The 17,256-nt window shown below is 37.0% G+C and overlaps 3 protein-coding genes across 3 annotated transcripts; all 3 read right to left on the bottom strand.

The window, feature by feature from the left end:
• Window positions 1-6,076: 6,076 nt before the first annotated feature.
• On the bottom strand, window positions 6,077-8,034 carry LOC114358826 (uncharacterized). Its single transcript, XM_028312887.1, has 7 exons — window positions 7,956-8,034; window positions 7,769-7,886; window positions 7,063-7,691; window positions 6,817-6,979; window positions 6,588-6,621; window positions 6,305-6,447; window positions 6,077-6,215 (listed from the first exon to the last, which is right to left on the bottom strand). The coding sequence occupies exons 1-7, from the start codon at window positions 8,032-8,034 to the stop codon at window positions 6,077-6,079; spliced, it is 1,305 nt and encodes a 434-aa protein (XP_028168688.1).
• Window positions 8,035-8,964: 930 nt separating this feature from the next.
• Window positions 8,965-10,735, bottom strand: LOC114358816 (uncharacterized). Its single transcript, XM_028312873.1, has 5 exons — window positions 10,702-10,735; window positions 10,109-10,439; window positions 9,979-10,029; window positions 9,489-9,650; window positions 8,965-9,017 (listed from the first exon to the last, which is right to left on the bottom strand). Exons 1-5 carry the CDS (start codon window positions 10,733-10,735, stop codon window positions 8,975-8,977), a joined length of 621 nt encoding a protein of 206 aa, XP_028168674.1. The 3' UTR covers window positions 8,965-8,974.
• A 724-nt stretch (window positions 10,736-11,459) lies between these two features.
• LOC114358862 (uncharacterized) lies at window positions 11,460-13,107 on the bottom strand. The gene is made up of 3 exons (XM_028312961.1): window positions 13,020-13,107; window positions 12,175-12,358; window positions 11,460-11,742 (listed from the first exon to the last, which is right to left on the bottom strand). Exons 1-3 carry the CDS (start codon window positions 13,090-13,092, stop codon window positions 11,460-11,462), a joined length of 540 nt encoding a protein of 179 aa, XP_028168762.1. The 5' UTR covers window positions 13,093-13,107.
• Window positions 13,108-17,256: the final 4,149 nt, after the last annotated feature.

Genomic DNA, 17,256 nt, shown 5'->3' with positions numbered 1-17,256 from the left:
GTCTTTCGGCTGAAACGAACGAACGGCAAAGAAAGGTTGCAAGGGTTTTCTAGCCATATTAACTATAAAATAAGTAAAATATTTTTTCGTAACAATCGAAGTCATAACAAAAGAGATACTATTTGCATGCTCTGCGCTCTACACTACTCTGTAAAGGATTGACAAACACACATTTGACACTTGACAGCTACGATAAAGCAAAACGCCTGATGATTTCTTCACGGCAAAGTTTTTTTGGGAAAATCAAAAATTCTCAATATTAATGCATTAATACCAAAAACGAAAAAGGGGGCGACCTTCAAAATATTAATTTAAACATTTCCATATAAAAATTATTGCTTCATAAATTAAATTAACAAAGTTCTCGAAGAAATAAATTTTCCATATGTCTGCATTTTAAATGTTGTTTATCAATTTTTTACGTATTTATTCAAAATTTCGAAAAGGCGGCGACCTAGATCAAGGATTGGGCTACCCTACACAAGTTCCTTTGATGTATTTAAGTCACTAATCGCAGAGCACTCGTGATTTAAAAATATGTCAATTTTAAGGATTCTGTGCAGGACCCCCTTAAGTAAGCTTTATGTACTTACGTAATGAGAAAATCTTACTTAGAAATTGCATTTTAACGACACATTTCTCATGATACATGACATGCTGTTCTGTTCTCATGATACGAAATATTGTTAATGGTGTAAAAAAATCTTGAATGTTTTTAGCACCTTTTAAGGAAGTTAGACATAAAAACACATTTCAAAATCGCGCCGTTAATCTCCCCCCAAAAAATAATTGATTTAAATGCAAATGGCGACGTCTCACGAGTGTGCTTCTATTTAGCATGTTCTTTCAGTTTCTTTTTCACTTTGAAGCAAGGGAATAGAGTTTTGCGCGTTTGCTGCGTTCATTAGGTCGGCGGGAACGGCTGGCGGCTGAGTACTCGTAAACACGCCTCGGGGAAATACGCAAGCCGCCAGCCCTCACCTGCTCAGGGCTGTCACTAAATAGTAAACAAGTCACAAGAACAAACACGTTATGTGGTCTTTGGGGACACCTGATATTGCGCAAATTTATATTTAGTGGAACATCGACGAATTGCGAGAATTCTTGTTAATTATTTACAGGTATTCAATTAGATCAGAATCCAATTTTGTCATCTTTTTTAATAACTTACGATGACGATGCTAAAAAAATGTGTTAGGATTGTTTTCTTTGCATAATTAGGCCATTTATCACTTTATCGCCTTGACAATGATTCCTTTTAAAACCACGTAATCTAAAGATCTAAAGAAGATCTGACGAAGATAGCTGGCAGAAGCAGGATGCTCTCGTTATTGGGGGAATCAGTCTTACCTCGTCACAAAGTTATCTCTAGCTCTATAACTAGATATTTTCACACTGATTGCAAAATGAAATGACTTTTCTATACGTGTGGCAGCCCTAACTCGTTACTGCTGAGCGAGGAGTCCTCTCATCGGCATATTGGGCCACTCCGCCGCACGCAGTAAGCAGCTTTCTCCCAAGTGTTCGCCGGGACCATTCCGCGAAACCAAAACAGTTCAACAAACATTCGGAACAACTAGAACTCCTTTTTGTTTTTTTGCGGGTAGAAATTGGATGAGTTTGTGGGAAAAGCACCTATCCGAGTAACTCAGGTCTCGCTATAATAAAAGTTTACGGTAAGCTGACATCTTGAACGTAAATGGCTGCGCAGGGGTTCCATTTACTACTACGTATTTATAACGCAAACCTAAAATGTATAGATTGTAGGGTATTATGAAAACATCTTCATCAGTCTATGCCTACATTCTATATCTAAAGCTAGACTCGGTCTACATTACACGGATGATATTACAGCTTTTAAAATATAGGTACATAATAAGTGTTTTGCCAAATTAGCAAACGCGATTTCACGTTCGATAAACATAAACATTTTAACGGGTAACATTCAAATCGTGAAATTACGTTTTTATTTTCCGTATCAGGTGCTGTAAATCAATTTCAATCCATAAAAATATCAGGAAGAGATTTAGTAGATATCGCCGCGGAGCGGGCCTCCGTGGGAAATATGAAAATTGGATGTCTGCCGGAGCCCGGCAAATAAATATAGAGCTATTTGCGGGAACCTCAATATCTGTGAGTATCGCGGGCCTGATTGAAACAACAAAAGGACGGCGAGTTTTTATTTGGTAACAGCTAGGCCTCGTCGGCCTCGTCAGCCTCGTCTGGCCGTCATAAGCGCCCGCTGTGGGAAATTGAATTTATCAGCTTTCTTTTGGGTTTACTTGTGCATGACGTGAGGATCAGAAATACAATAAGTAATGCGGATTAATTAAGCACGTGTCGTGTCGAAGTTAATAGATAAAGTAAGATACCTATACCTATGGAAATTTAATATTATAAAAAATAAAATATTACACACACAAAATTACTCATATTTAGTTTTGAAGTAGGAAGGTATATAGGGAGCTTTTTTCTGCATTCAAGAGAGTTTTGTTTCAATCTAAAACCGGCCAAAGACTTACCCCACAGATTTCCACAACGACCAAGAGTTCAATCAATTAATTAAAACTAAAAATTCGATTAAAATGAACCATTAACATATTGAAATATTGATTTAATTCTCTCCATTATTATTAGACTGCTAAATCAACTTGCCTTTAAAATTGGAATTACAGTGGGACTTTTGAAGAGGTTTTATTAAGACCTCTTGTTCGAGGGTCAAGTGGGGTCGCGGCCAGAGTTTAATGCGGTTTATACTTCTCATTCTAATTCAATTAATTCCCAAATATAATGATTTCCGAGAAGGAAACAGCCGGCTTTGATAATATTATGGATTGTTTCTAGGAGCTAATATTCTAATGTTGGTATTTTTATATGGCTCTTTTAAGTAAGTATCTTTACATAAAACATCAGATTTATTAGGTATCTGGCAGTTTAAAAACTAACCATTAAAAGCAAAATAAAAGTAAATATTTTTTCTTACCTACTTTACTTTAAATCACGTAACTACTTTACTTATAATCTGTTTTCTTTGCACATGGCAGGAGCCATAATATTTACTTGGTATTCCGATGTCGCTTTTCCTTGTCGTCTTTGGACTATGCTCCTGCGGATACTTAAAACAGTTTCTAGATAGGACTTTATAATGACGATAATTTACTAAAACACCAACGGAGCAGAGAAGTAATTAGTTTGGTTAATGTGTGAATGTTTGCATTATTAGCAGATCGAATTATTTATATTTAGTAAAATTATGAATGAGAATGAGGTTGAATCAATAAAACTAATATTAAACCAGCAATGTTTTGATGTGGAACTGTATTTTTTTAGGATTATAAATAGTTAAATAGTATTGCATTATTGTGATCAAAATAGATGATTAAAAATTCGTTGGAAATTGGTAAGATGTAGGTTAACATGCATTAACCGACGCAAGGACTGGCCAATTATAATTAAAAAAAAAATAAGAAAGAAATATTTCAATTCGAAACAAAAAACAAAAGACGACTTCCATTCCAATAATCTAGTTCCATGTGCTGTCACATCGAACGAGCAGCGTTCGAAGTTCGATTGAGGTGAATCAAAGCGAATGGCTCATGGAAATTGGCTCCCCGGGACTCCGGGACTCCGGGACTCACACTACCCACTGCTTTTATAGTCCGCCACGCTTCTGTAGCGTTTACTGGCACTATAAAAAGAAAACGGGAAACTGGACAAGAAGATTTTCTTCAAATTGTTCCGGCTATGACACCAATCAGGAAGTCTTAAAATAGACCAGACAACTAAGATAGCAATATAATCAAAGCAAAGTAAAATATATTTAAAAAAATAGTAGCTACGAGTACCAGTCCATTTCCTAGGAAATGGACACAGGCTGATGATTCTAGTCTAATGGATGAAATGGTTGCATGATAATATGCCTTCCACTCGTATTTTAAAAACGGGCATTATTTCAGACTTTTACAGTGTAAAGTTACATTATAAAAGAAAGTGTGTAATTTAAGTATACAGTACAGACCTAGCGGTTTACAACGAATAAACTACCTACTTCCGTTGAATATAGTGTCAGCATGTCACTCCCATCAAGTAAATCTGATAAAAGCTGACGATTGTCAGCTAGCTTACCTCCTGAATAAGAATAGAACGACACTTTCCTTTGGAGACCTACTCAAATCAAATCACATGGATGTGGCGAAACTTTTCACGGCTACAGAAACAGACTTCAGGCTTCTGTGACAAAATGACAGATGGAAGATCTTGTCGTTGAAAATAAAATCTGAAGCAGTTGTGTTAAAAAACCTGTTACAACAATCTGTTGGTTAAGGGAAAAGTGATTATGAAAATAAATAGAGTGACATAAAAGTTTACTGCGTTTTCATCATTTCGATAAAGACTTTTGATATCATTTTTTACTACCGTAACTTACGACAATTTATAGTCCAATTTGAATTAAACATACATTTGAACCTTAACTAAATGTGACCTCTCCACCGTAACGGTTATTGCCGCAGTATATTCGGCTTACTGCCGCGATACACCGCAAATATATAATTTACGATCTCGCCAACAGGTATTACTGTTCGTAAAGCTGGCGCTATTAATGCCTGAGACTGCACTTACAAGGATTAAGGCCGTAATAGAAATAGTTGCAAGTCGATCGCTGCGATTGCATCGCGCTCGGCTTAACTTGCTGATGCACGCGCCGCAGCCCGCCGCACTGCGCCGCCCGCGCCCGCCACAAAGCGCACGGGAACTTCCCACGTACGTTATGAAATGGGAATTAAATTGTCTGTGAAGAACTCAACAGGATTACCGCTTATCCCAATCCATCAAATGCGAGTCAATATTGACCTACCACGATTACATTACTCGCTAAAACAGACCCGAATTCGCAGACTCTACGTTTGAACCGCAATGTATACCAATCCGCTTTAAAATGTTCGCCTTTGTGGCAGACATCCACTATCTCGTAATCCTATGGTGCTCGGTGCACTGCAGCTCGTCGTATGAAGCCAGTTTGTGTGTCGTAAACATACGGAGGATTATGCAAAATCGTTTAAAATATTTTAATAATAACATCGTAACTTTTCGATCATAATATTTAATACATACTTTGTACACTACATAAATACCTATAACTAGACCACGTTATTCGAAATAGTCAAAATGATGTAATTCATGGTGGAAATACGAAGGTTTGCTGTTTCTGCCAATATACTTCGCAGTTGGCTTAGAGAAAAACGGCATGAATGATTGTTGCACCTGATATTGTTTATTATGATTATTGCCAATGTATTTCAAGCTTTTGTAGTTTATCATCATTGGGTTTAATTGGTATTTCACAATTTGTTGTGCTGGTATCATTTTAGGGTTCGTAATGTTCTTATGCACGATCCTTGAGACTTGGTGATGAAGAGGCGTCTTATGAGGAGCTTTCAATTTTAATATATTGCTAAGAAAATTTAGTTTGTTTTTGCTCTCGGCAAGAATGGTGAGATTCTGCTGTGTTTCATTTTTGTTATTGTACATTATCGCGTTTTGTGAAATATGTGTCGGATAAATGTTGCGATGAAGGGTCGTAACCATATTACTGCTCGTTTTTTCCTCGGCAATCGTCTTCTTACTTTCCACATCTTTGACAGCATTAGCTCTTCTATTGAATCGAGGCAGTAAATTGATATTATAACCACGACTACTTGACACTGGAGTTACATTCTTTGAACATTTCTGTGAGATTTTCGATTGAGTTGTTTGCATTATATTGGCTATATTTTCAAGCTCTTGTAAACTTAAAGTTCTTTCGATTTCAGCTGCTATACGCACCTGATCTTCCAGATCAAACAAACTCTCACTACTGTGCCTATTGATTTCTTTTCGATCCATAAAGCTCTGTTTTAAAGGCGAGCGTATAAACCTTTCCCAATAAGACCGCGGCGAATATCTATTTTCATTGAGAATTGTTTGCATTGGATCTTGGTTTTGTTGTTCTATTTCTATATTTATACGGCGTTCGCCATCTGTGTCCACTTTTCTAATCAATGAAGCTATTTGTTTGCCCAAATTACTATAATAAGAATCATTGACTTCGTCGGCCTTTGATGCCGGTCTCAATTTCTGTGTCAAATCGTAATGTGCTGGAGGATTCACTGAATAAGTTCTTCGGAAAGGACGATTTGGTGCATCCATCATTCGTTGCCTGAGTTGTAATGGTAAATCTGGTTTGGTTTTGTTAAGGTCAATTTTATGTATAAGCTGAGAAAGGTATTTAAAATCAACATCTTCGATTGGAGGTATTTGGTCGTACATATCTTTAGACCTAAAATCAAACGGTATTGGAGGTGCTTCGGGATCATTAGCGTAAGGTGTTTCTGGATCTGGATAGTTATCAAGAAAATTCATGGAAGGTGGTTTATTTCGCCTTTTCATTTTTTCACGGAATTGTTGCAACTGAAAAAAATATAGTACAATGGCTGTAAAAATTAAGTTATTATTATTATGTTAAGTTATTATTAAAACATGCATGTTTTTACTTTTTTTTGTGTTTACCTATGGCTATAATATCCAAGAATATTTATTTCATGACTTACTTTATTTCGATGCCCATGTTTACTGCTCCTCAGTCTGTAAAAGGAAAAGTCCTTTATTAATTCGTTCTAAACTATTTGAAATATTTTCAGTTTTGGGTAGAGCTAAAGTTGCCAAAGTTGGCTTCAAGATTCTTTTTATTCGTGCCAACATACATGAGGCATAAAATATTTTAAGATCTTTTGCAGCCGAACTATCGATTTTTGTAGTGATCGAGAGTAAAAAACTTACGCTGGCGATTCTCTGGCTCTCAGGACTGTATCAGTTGTAGTGTCTTGAGTGGCGGCGGCAGTGGTTGTGTCTGTCGTGGTGTCTGCTGAACTACTTGCCGTGGTCGTTGTCGTTGTCGTTGTCGTTGTGGTGGTCTTGCTATCATCATTGCAGTCTGCATGTCCTGTGACATCAGTTGACAGTATCATAAAGTGGTCTATGCATTTCGAATAGAAAATTATAACTTTAAGAAATGTTCGTTTATACCTTGATAGTCAACAGGTGGTACCGGTACCATTGGATACATAGGAACGATAGCTGGTGGTGGGGGTAACCCTATAGGAGGATAAAATGGAGTGTTGACGGCGGTGTTTGGCAAAAAAATAAACGAAGGCAATGGAGGCTTTGGCTTTTTGTTGAGAAGTAGAATTTTCCTGTGCCCATGTTCGTCATCTGAACTATCACTCTCACTTTCTGTAGAACTACTGCTTTCATCCGAACTCGAGTCAGAGCTTGAATCAAATAGACTGTCGTCTTCAGTAATCCTCATTATTTTCTTTTTTAGGCCTTTTTTCTTAGATTTTTTTCTCTTTGACGTCTTTCTGCTTCTTTTGCGTGAACGCCTCAAGCTTTTAGGTTTAGGAAATTGACTACCACTTCTTCTCGTCATTTTTTCGTCATCGGTGCTGTTAATGACTTGATTTTCTATAGTTTTAAAGAACTGGTTGTAAAGCCAGTCACCAAGGTCGTCGGTATCTTTAGTTATAGTGTCAACTTTTTCATCAATGGGGTTGGTTGTCGTAAGAGTTGGGATAGTTAATTGACCGAAAGTTACCATTGGCGCCCGGGTTGGTTCTAACCTATAGTGTCGTCTGTAATCATTGGTTAGCTTTGTGCTGCAAACAGATAAATTAGGATCATATCAATCACAAGTTTAGTATTCTTAATAAAATAATATCTTCAATAAACTTACTTTGGTTCACATATTTTGGAATCAGTATCAAAGTAATATCCTGGATGACAATGACACCCAACTACGCAGCCAGGAATTCCATCGATACAGTATTCGAATCTGCCATGCCGGCCACATTCTGTAAACAATTTCTTGTAAAGTTAAAGGTTCAGTTCAATGTGCAGTAGGTATTTTCTTTTAAACTTACCGTAAGATGGTTCGGCTTCATCAGATGCTTTACATTTTGCCCTCAATAGAAATAGTAAAAAGAAAGCCCTCCGGTACATTGGAACTAGAAAAACACCAAAGAAAATAAGGCAGCACATAATATCACATATCACAATCAACAAACTCAAATGAGATGACGTGTTGAGTTCGCGTCATAGTAATCTGCACTTTCAGAAACTATATTTTACCAGTAATCATATGAACATTTTACAAAACACTGACTAGGTATTTTGAAAATGTAATGGTGCGACTTAGAAAGGGAATGAGCGAACAATGGTTTTGTTCATTTTTTTGTTGCCATATGCAACACAATCGCACAATGGATGCATTGAAATTCTAGTCAGCTTTAACTTTGTGTACATTCCGTTTGCCATCTGCTAGTTTTCCAATTGATTAGTTTTAGATTAGTCATAGATGAAAATATCGATTTACGAATCATTGTTAATATTGTATCGCCAATTTTGCAAGCAAATCAAACTTTGGCCCGAAATCTTAAAAATATTGTTTTATTAAACTCAACCGGAAATTGAGCCTTTGTGTTCAAAATGATTTATAGCGCCACTGGGAAATTATCTTTGTGTTATTCTTAAATAACTTAGTTAACTGTATTAATCTATGTTAACTTTACTATTTACATTCCATTTCAAGTACAGTACTACAATAACTTAGTCTTGTCGTCCATTTGACACCGTTTAATTGCTATCTAGTAACCGGAGTTGACACCAAGTCTGGCCCGGAAGAAGGAAGAGTCCTTGGGGACGTGAAATCTTGTCTTGTCAAGACGCTCCCTGTCTAATTTTCATTTTAGTTTGTAATCTAACTTTGTAATAGTTTATGTATTTCCTGGTCTGTTTACTTCATAAGAGTTGTCGGTGATTTACAAAAAGGTAACTTATGGAGAAAGATTAAAACACGTCTTATGAAACATACATCTATAATATTTATTCAACAACATTCTTCTTACAGATATAAATAAAATAAGCTTACTATTTCGTCAGACTATATCATATCATCGCCCAAGTCCGGAATTCCTTTGAGGCCTCTGTAAACAAATATTTCATAATGTGCTTGAGTATGCAAAAAGTAATAACGTTTATGGTGATAATAAAGTGAACAGGAATTTTCCTGCTGGCTCTAACATTGCATGAAATTGTATTCACACAATATTTTAGTGCTGGCATGTATGCGTTTGCAGAAGCAAAATAATTCGCACAACAAAAACTGACAAAGCTTGAAAATAGGAATAGAAACATTAGTAGTGGTGCTGGAATTCCCATAAGTTACACAGCCACTGTGTATTCAGTAACCTACTCGTATGTGTATTTATTTTATGTGGAATCACAGAAATATATACGGCTGTATGGCTGTAGCCAGTAACGCTTTGAATAAATAGTAGGAGACTATGTATAAACCTTGTATAAACCCTGTCTGATCCGAAATAGGGTCATGAGCTGTACAATATGTAAGTACGAGATAGTGTTTTTTCGATACTTGGTGTTACCAATCTACTAACTTCGTGCACTCGTCAGCTAGGACGCACTTATGCGTACGGTCATCCCGGACATAGGGTGGGACGCACACGCATCCTGGCTCGCAGAAGGGGTAGCACGGCCGCAGCCGGTCCCGCGGGTTGTCGCAGCTAATGGCCGCGCAGCCGGCGAAGCACGATTCGTATCTGGAACATTCCAATAAAGAATTTAATTTTTATCATAACTGTCATAGAGCAGGCTAACTGGCGCTTTCGTCATGAGGGACTTTGACACACATCTAGCGCTGGAGTGCACTCACAACACAAACTCTGAATGGTTCTTCTTAATGGTGTGTGTGTGTGTGTAAAGTGGTCAACGATAGCAAAATTATTGTCTCCCAAGTCCCAATATTGTTTTTATTGAATGTTACATACAGTAAAATTTCAAACATCATACGTCTTAGCAGCCATAGTATGATGCTTGAAATTTTTAAGAAACTTAATTTATTTAGAATATAATTATTAAAACATTTACCGTTCGTGCTGTCTGTCGCAATTCATTGTTATGGGCGTTTTCTTTTCATCACTAAAAACAAAAAGTAACAGTTTTTTACATGATTAACAGTACTTTTATGATTATCTTGAAAATAAGAAGAACATTTTACATATTATATGGCGATGCGTGTTCTCCACTCTTCATGGCACCCATTTTATCAATATCGTCGAAGCGCTTTCTGTACCCTGCTAAGTCTGTCTCCCTCTGTCTTTCGATTCCACCGAACAGCTTTGTTTCTGGCTCATCGAAATATCTGGGGTTATCGTAGTCGTGTCTCTTTCTTGTATCATAGTCCTTGTGATCCATGTCCCCTGGGCCAATGAGCATCTTTTTTCTCCAGTTTCTCCTGTCGTCTATAAGAGAGTGTCTCTTGTTGCTGTCAACATCGCGATCGTCGTAATCGTAATTGCCGGACCTCGTTGCGAAAGCTACGATGTTATCTGCAATATAATAATTTATTATTAGTTTAACACATGTTCAGTGCCGGTTACTCGCCTGGCGAGTTCCTTATAAAATGTAGGCGGCCAGAGAAACATAATGAAAATCGTAGTGGCAATGAACGCGTTAAGAAACGCTGCAAATACGGAGAGTGGAAAAGGGGTAAGATGGCCATAATGGGACACCAGAATACAGAGCCTGAATCCAAATAATAATAGTATCGATCTATTTTAATAATAGTAGCATTCAAATGGAAATACTTACAAAGTAAAAGAGCGAGTAACAGCAATTTACGCATTGTTATCCTTGTGATCTCAAAATGGCCGATTTTCCCATTCCGTTTCACGTCAGCTATCAGTGCCTTCTAATCAGAGAGTCGGCGTTGTTTGGGAAAAAAAACACGACCGCTAGGATGTTTGATGCTTGCTTCCAAATAGAGTAATGCATTCAACCTTTACTTTATTATTTCTTTCACAAAATATAGTTAGACTAGTGTAAGCAAACATGACTATCAAGATTTAGAATAACGTGGACTTGCAAACGTAATTATAACCAAACAATTACCATGACCTACTTATCCGTATAAGTTTAGTGTACCATACACTAGTTTCTGTAATGAAACAATAACATAAAACAATTTAATTAAACTGCAATTAGCCTCGGATTTGAATATACAACAGCTTTGTTAATTTGAAACTGGTAATTAAAAAAAATTAGAATCAGTAATTCGACATTCTGTACTGAAGACACTTTGATACCTTATTTAGGGTACTTAAACCACATTTTGGCTAAGCTTCTATCATTTGAGTACCTAGGTTGATTTTACCCTGACATCTTTGTATTGTAAGCCACGTACTTGTAGGAACTAACTCTTATTTTCAATTTAAATAAATCAGGGCGAAAAAAAGGTATTTTAGTAATTATTTTTAATAAAGTATAGTAAAGAATGCAGTATCGTCCTTTTTTTTTTATAAAACTTTATTCATAATATCAAAAATAAAACTTAAATACAGGATTACAATTCAAATTCTTTTCGCGGCTGGTCGGAACGAGTCGCTCTGAAGCAGCTTTCTTGGCTGCAGCGCTTTAATAGGGGGCGGTGCGATCACGATGTTGAAGTAGTTCCCCATCCTTGACACTTCTGAAGGTCTCTTCATGTCATCCATGTGGTTGGTAGGCAGATCCTCCTTCTCGAACTCAGCTGGCAAGTCATCACGCTTCAAATGGGGCCTCTGGATACGGGAACCGTATTTTGGAAGAGACTTGTCTGATCGTTTACTTGGAACTGGTATGCCCATTTGTGTTCTGGAATAAAAGTGGTTTGGAGTCAAATAATGTAGGTGTACCTACTGGACATGTAGGCAGCCACAACTTCTTATAAAACTCTTTTATGTGTAAACTTAATTTGTATGTTTACATTATGTACGGTACTACGGTAGAATGTTAGGCTGGGTTGTACCATCTTACTTTAACTTTGACAAACGTCAAAAATCTGTCGAACTCCATACAAAAAGCACCGGTTATCGTCATAGTTAAAGTTAGGTGGTGCAACTCAGCCTTAGTTTTGGTGCGGTCGAAACTTGGGACAGTTGATCCGACTCTACATTGTTGTAACTATACTTATGATATCCACCAAAAAGAAGACACCCGAGTGTCTTAATACATATTTGAGTCCGCCAACTCATCTAAATGTTAATTTACAATGCTATCGTATTTTGGAATCCAGCAAATACTAACGGGGAGCAATCCTGAGGCAGCACGCATTGGTGCGTGCGGTCATCTCGCACGTAGGGCTCCTCGCACACGCAGCCCGCCTCGCAGTACGGGTAGCAGGGCCGCAGGTGGTTGCGGGGATTGTCGCACGACACCTCAGCACACCCCCCGAAGCACGGCTCGAATACTTCGTTGGGCCAGTAGCACGCTGAAAAGTTAGGGGTAGAAAGTTAAGGACATGAATGTCGTGCGATTCCAGAATATGTGCTTGCAGTTTGTTGCAAGTCGAAACAAAATAGCGTCACTTATTTTGACCATCTATTTATTTATCAAAGAAGTCTTTGATGCCTGAAAAACAATTGAAGCTAATAAAGAGACAAATATCATCTATTTATTAAATATATTGCCACATATTTTGTACATTTTCGGTTTACAGATTATTTTGCACTATGGGTTCATTCTGTGCAGCACTTGGTCCATAGCTTGGCATGGTTCTTTATTTCAATAACAGGTAGGTACAAATCATTCTGCTTCTCAAGTTTGCTGTTATCAAACTAAAAGTACGAAGAAATCCTCTAAAGATGTAACAATATTTCACAAAACCCTCACATCGATAACGCTTCTTGAACGTTTTCGAATCTTTCTTTTATGGACGTTAAGTGGCGAATGGGCTCTAAATCTAGTTGCGGACACTACTATTCCATAGTTCTTTTCTAGACGTCCACAGGTCCATTATAGCTCCCAGGGGAGCGGTAGCTAGCTCACAATACTATCACGAAACTTATACTCGGTGCTAAGCTTACACTGATAGGATCCCCCGGAGAAACTTGTGTTAGCACTCTTTAAAAGTGTTGTTTTCCACTACTTACACTTCATTATTTTATCCTCGTCCCTGCAGAGAGCGATACAACACATTGTGAGCAAAACTAACGAAGATTTCATGACTGCACAACCAAATCTCACCATTACTTGCACTGAAATGGCAGTGACCGTTCAATTTTGCGCTTTGTTTTGCGGCAGTTTGAGGTTATTTCTCGATTTGTTGAGTTCATCACAATTAATATATCGTTAGTATGGGCAGGATAAGGTCGTCAGGCACGTGATAAGGGTACGTGTTTAGTAAACACGGAGAGAGCCTAGTTAAGCCGCGTTTGATTGAATTATTGCTTGCGTTGTAATTTCGTAGGTGCTCGAGGTCACGTTTCCATGATATTATGAATATTATGATACATTTCGCCAGACAAATCCTTTTGAGATAATTTTACGGTGGAGCGCGACAACGGAGAGTCCTTTGCGTAATTTACAACCGTGTTGTGGTTTGCTTAAATTTAATTAAAGGAACATTTTATAGAGTTCGACTGAACAAGAAAATTTGGTATTTCTATTTCGTACCTACCTACTAAGAGTAAGTATTTTGTATTTGTGCTTTCCACAATGTTGAATATTCTTTTGTGCTATTAGATATGTTTATCTTTAATTGCCAATTCTAGCTTATTCTAAAATTCTTCTTCTTCGAACTTCAGTAAACAAACAAATAGTATTCCCTCATCTCATCCGATAATATGTTAGGTAAATCATTAGAGTATCATAGTATAGGTACGTGGCGAGTGCCGTTTAATTCCCCCTACGAGGGTGTAGGTGTCCCCTGCTGCCCAGAGAGCGGCCGTAGGGTCACATCGCAAACAGACGGACACCTGAACGTAGTTTGCGCCAAATATACTTCGGCAATTTCGTATAAAGTACATTTAGTAACCACTTTCGGCTATATATTTCTGACTTAAACAAAAAACGATTCTCATAGAAGTTGTAGTAGATTACCTGTTGGAGGATATTGGAGGAATAAACCGAAGCGCGACATTTTTAATGTATGCTTAGTATTTGTCGTTGAAATGTTCGTGTCTATCTTCAAAACACTACACAATACAGATTAAAACAAAGTTCAACTTCCCATTCCTTCCCCGCTCTTAATGTGTCCCAAAACTATTTTCTTAGTTGTAGCTTACATTATAAAATAAAAAAATATTCCTTTCATCATTCTAGACTTTGTTGTAATAGCTGACATTGATTTTATAGGACTACTACTACCTATGTAGGTTAATGATATCGAACCTGTCTCAATGATCACAACACATTTTCATTTTATTTCAAATGTCTTAAAAATTTCCGTATCAATGTTATTTAGCCTTGATTGCAAAATTGCCGAAGTCTATTAGTGCGGACTATACCTTGCCTCTACAAGGACGATACGGTGCTGTCCATCGATCCGTTAGTATTATAGTTTTTAGTATGTCATGTTCTGAATAAACTATGACCAGAATTCTGGGTATCCAATATTATGGTTTACTAGCTTTTGCCCGCGGCTTCACCCGCGTGAAATTTCGTTTGTTACAGATCGTCATAAATTATAGCCTATATGTTATTCTAGGTTATAAACAATAATACTGTAAAGTTTCTACAAAATCCGTTCAGTAGTTTATGCGTGAAAGAGTAACAAACATCCAGACAGCCAGATATCCAGACATCCAAACTTTCGCATTTATAATATTAGTAGGAAACAGAAATAAGATCAAACAGCACACCAGTAAAAATATCTCTTCGTGTCCTGTGCTCCTACTGATTTTTTTTTAAAGAGAAGGATTATGTGGCTCTAGCTTATGGATTCTAAAAAACTCACTATGACGAATGAGTGATGGGATGGGAATTGGGATTATCACAATCAAATCATAATAGTGTAGAGGGCATTTATAGTAAAATTGTAAATGATGCGATCGAATACCAAACCATATTTCACGTATGGCAGTAGGCGTATCCCTTATAGGGAAGGTAGTGCTGTTATTGTTAACAAGCAATTTTATGTAGCTGGAGGGAAATTGAGGCATTTCACATAAATGCCGGATCCGGCGAAAAATGGCTTTTCCGATAAAATATGATTGCAGCGATCTTTTTTATTACCCGCCCCAAGCCCGGCTAGGCGTCTGGATTTGTAAATAAGATGAACAACAAACTGTTACTGAAGATTCAATCGCTTGTTTCGGAATTGTTTTCGGGATTTTGGAAGATAATTTTACCAGTACTCGGACTATGGATTGGCAATTGGCATCGGTGATGGCTAGTTGTAATTGATGGTAATCTTAATTTCTCCTTTCCAGGTCTTTCCAGTTAAGAACGTTTCGTTTCTATCAATTATCGAAGATACCAGATGGTAGACTCGTATGTTTAAATTTAAATCAATTACACAGATTTATTAGGTGTTGTGTTATTTGAGAATTGAATCCAGAGAAAAGAAAATTCAACAATATATCCAAAAATTTCAATTATTATCCTCTACGTCAAAGAGGATTTACGTACTTATTTTCCGTTAAATCATTATTTAATTAATTATAAGTAGCCTAGATCGTACACGAGCAATTTTTGTGGCCTGGGCGGTTACCAAATAGTGAATTAATATCTAATAATTCCTCCGAAGAGCGTCCTTTATAAATATTTATTCCAAACACGTGCGGCACAAATTACAAATAAAGTGATCGGTAGGACCCTTAAATAGCCGCCTTCGATTGTCCCAGTCCTTTTCTATCAAAATAAATAATACGAGCTAGCTCTACGAATGTCTACCTTATTAACATTTGTTATTGGGTGCAAAATGGCACGTGGGATTTGTAATTTGAGAAATGATCAAGAGCCACGAAGTGTTCGCCCGGGCCTAAGAGGCGCAATATATTGGATGCACGCGGTGGCCGACGAATGTAGGAAAACACTAGTAAAAATACCGGTATTTTTGTAAGTAAACATTTTTTGGTAAATACTTTTACAACGGTGAACATGGCACGCCCTTTCCCCTTTTAGAAAGGTAACATTTTAGTATTAGCTGTTATTTTTTGTGCCATTTTCCGGGTTTTCTAAAACAGAAAGTTTACCCGGTTGTTGTTATTATATTTTATTTTTCATGTGTGAAATATAAAGCTGGGTAGCCTTTGTATCCAAACTTAATAGTCAATAATTTAGAAAGAAAGAGACATTTATTAATTACGTACTTAGGTAATGATAATTTACGTAATGACCGTGTAATTTTAACATAAGTTTGTCTGTGATGAAGTAATTTTTTAAGTAATACGAGTACTTTTTTATTCATTGCTAACCTTCTTTTTACAATACAGGGTGTTCGAGTTATGATGTTTTTTACATCTCTACAACTACATTCCATTGTCTAACCTATGTTTTGTGTAATGTTTTTTTGGTAGAGACGTTAGTGACTATAAAAATTGAGCAGTGAAAATGTCCAACCATCTAATGAATTGGTTTGTACTACTTACACCTTGTATAATATAGGTACTAGTCTGCGATAAGTTACGTTATTGAATATAGTGTGTGGTCTGCACCAACCTTAAGGTCAAATGTGTTTAGCTGGCAAGTCTTCGAGATTACCACGAGTAAGGCGAGGGACGTGTCCTGCAAGAGAGATGTCCAATAACGCGTCCCGCTGCAGTTTATTGTTGCTGTCCCGGAGGCTGCCGAGTAGGGACGGATATTTAATTTCAAGACTTCAGCAGTGAAAATATGTGAGAAGTTCCTTGTTTCAGAAGATGTCACACTTTCATGTTTACTGTTACTGTATCGTTGACATAAATTTAGATATTGCCTGAAGCAATGCCCCGTGTATATTTTGCGAATTACGTTTTTCCGGGAAATATTTCCAATCATTTTTCACTAAAACCTGTTAAGTTTCTGACGACGCTGACGCTTCAACAAATATTTGAAAAACGTAGGCCTGCTGTGGTTCTCGGATTTTGACGTCAGCAACATATTATGCTATTAATTTATATAATATACAGATAACATAAATAAGTAATAATAGAGCAGTATTGTGTATCTTAGCTTCATATGAAAAAGCAATATAATTATATTTTGTCATGCCTTATCCAGTTTTGTAGGCGAGTTTGTGCCAATAAAACACATGGTCGAATAAGTACCGATAAATAATCGTTTTCTTGGTTTACTGTTATTGGTACATAAACATTGTCCAATTCGTACATTAATAGAGCACGTTAGCGAATTGAGAGGGAGAACTCTGAGCGGTTTAATGGAGTTTAATAACATCGTAAACTTAAG

This window comes from Ostrinia furnacalis, unplaced genomic scaffold, assembly GCF_004193835.3.
Source record: "Ostrinia furnacalis isolate ACB-3 unplaced genomic scaffold, ASM419383v2 OfSCF4122, whole genome shotgun sequence".
NCBI lineage: Eukaryota > Metazoa > Arthropoda > Insecta > Lepidoptera > Crambidae > Ostrinia > Ostrinia furnacalis.
Note: the sequence above shows the minus strand (reverse complement) of the source record. Positions and strands in the feature narration are given on the sequence as shown.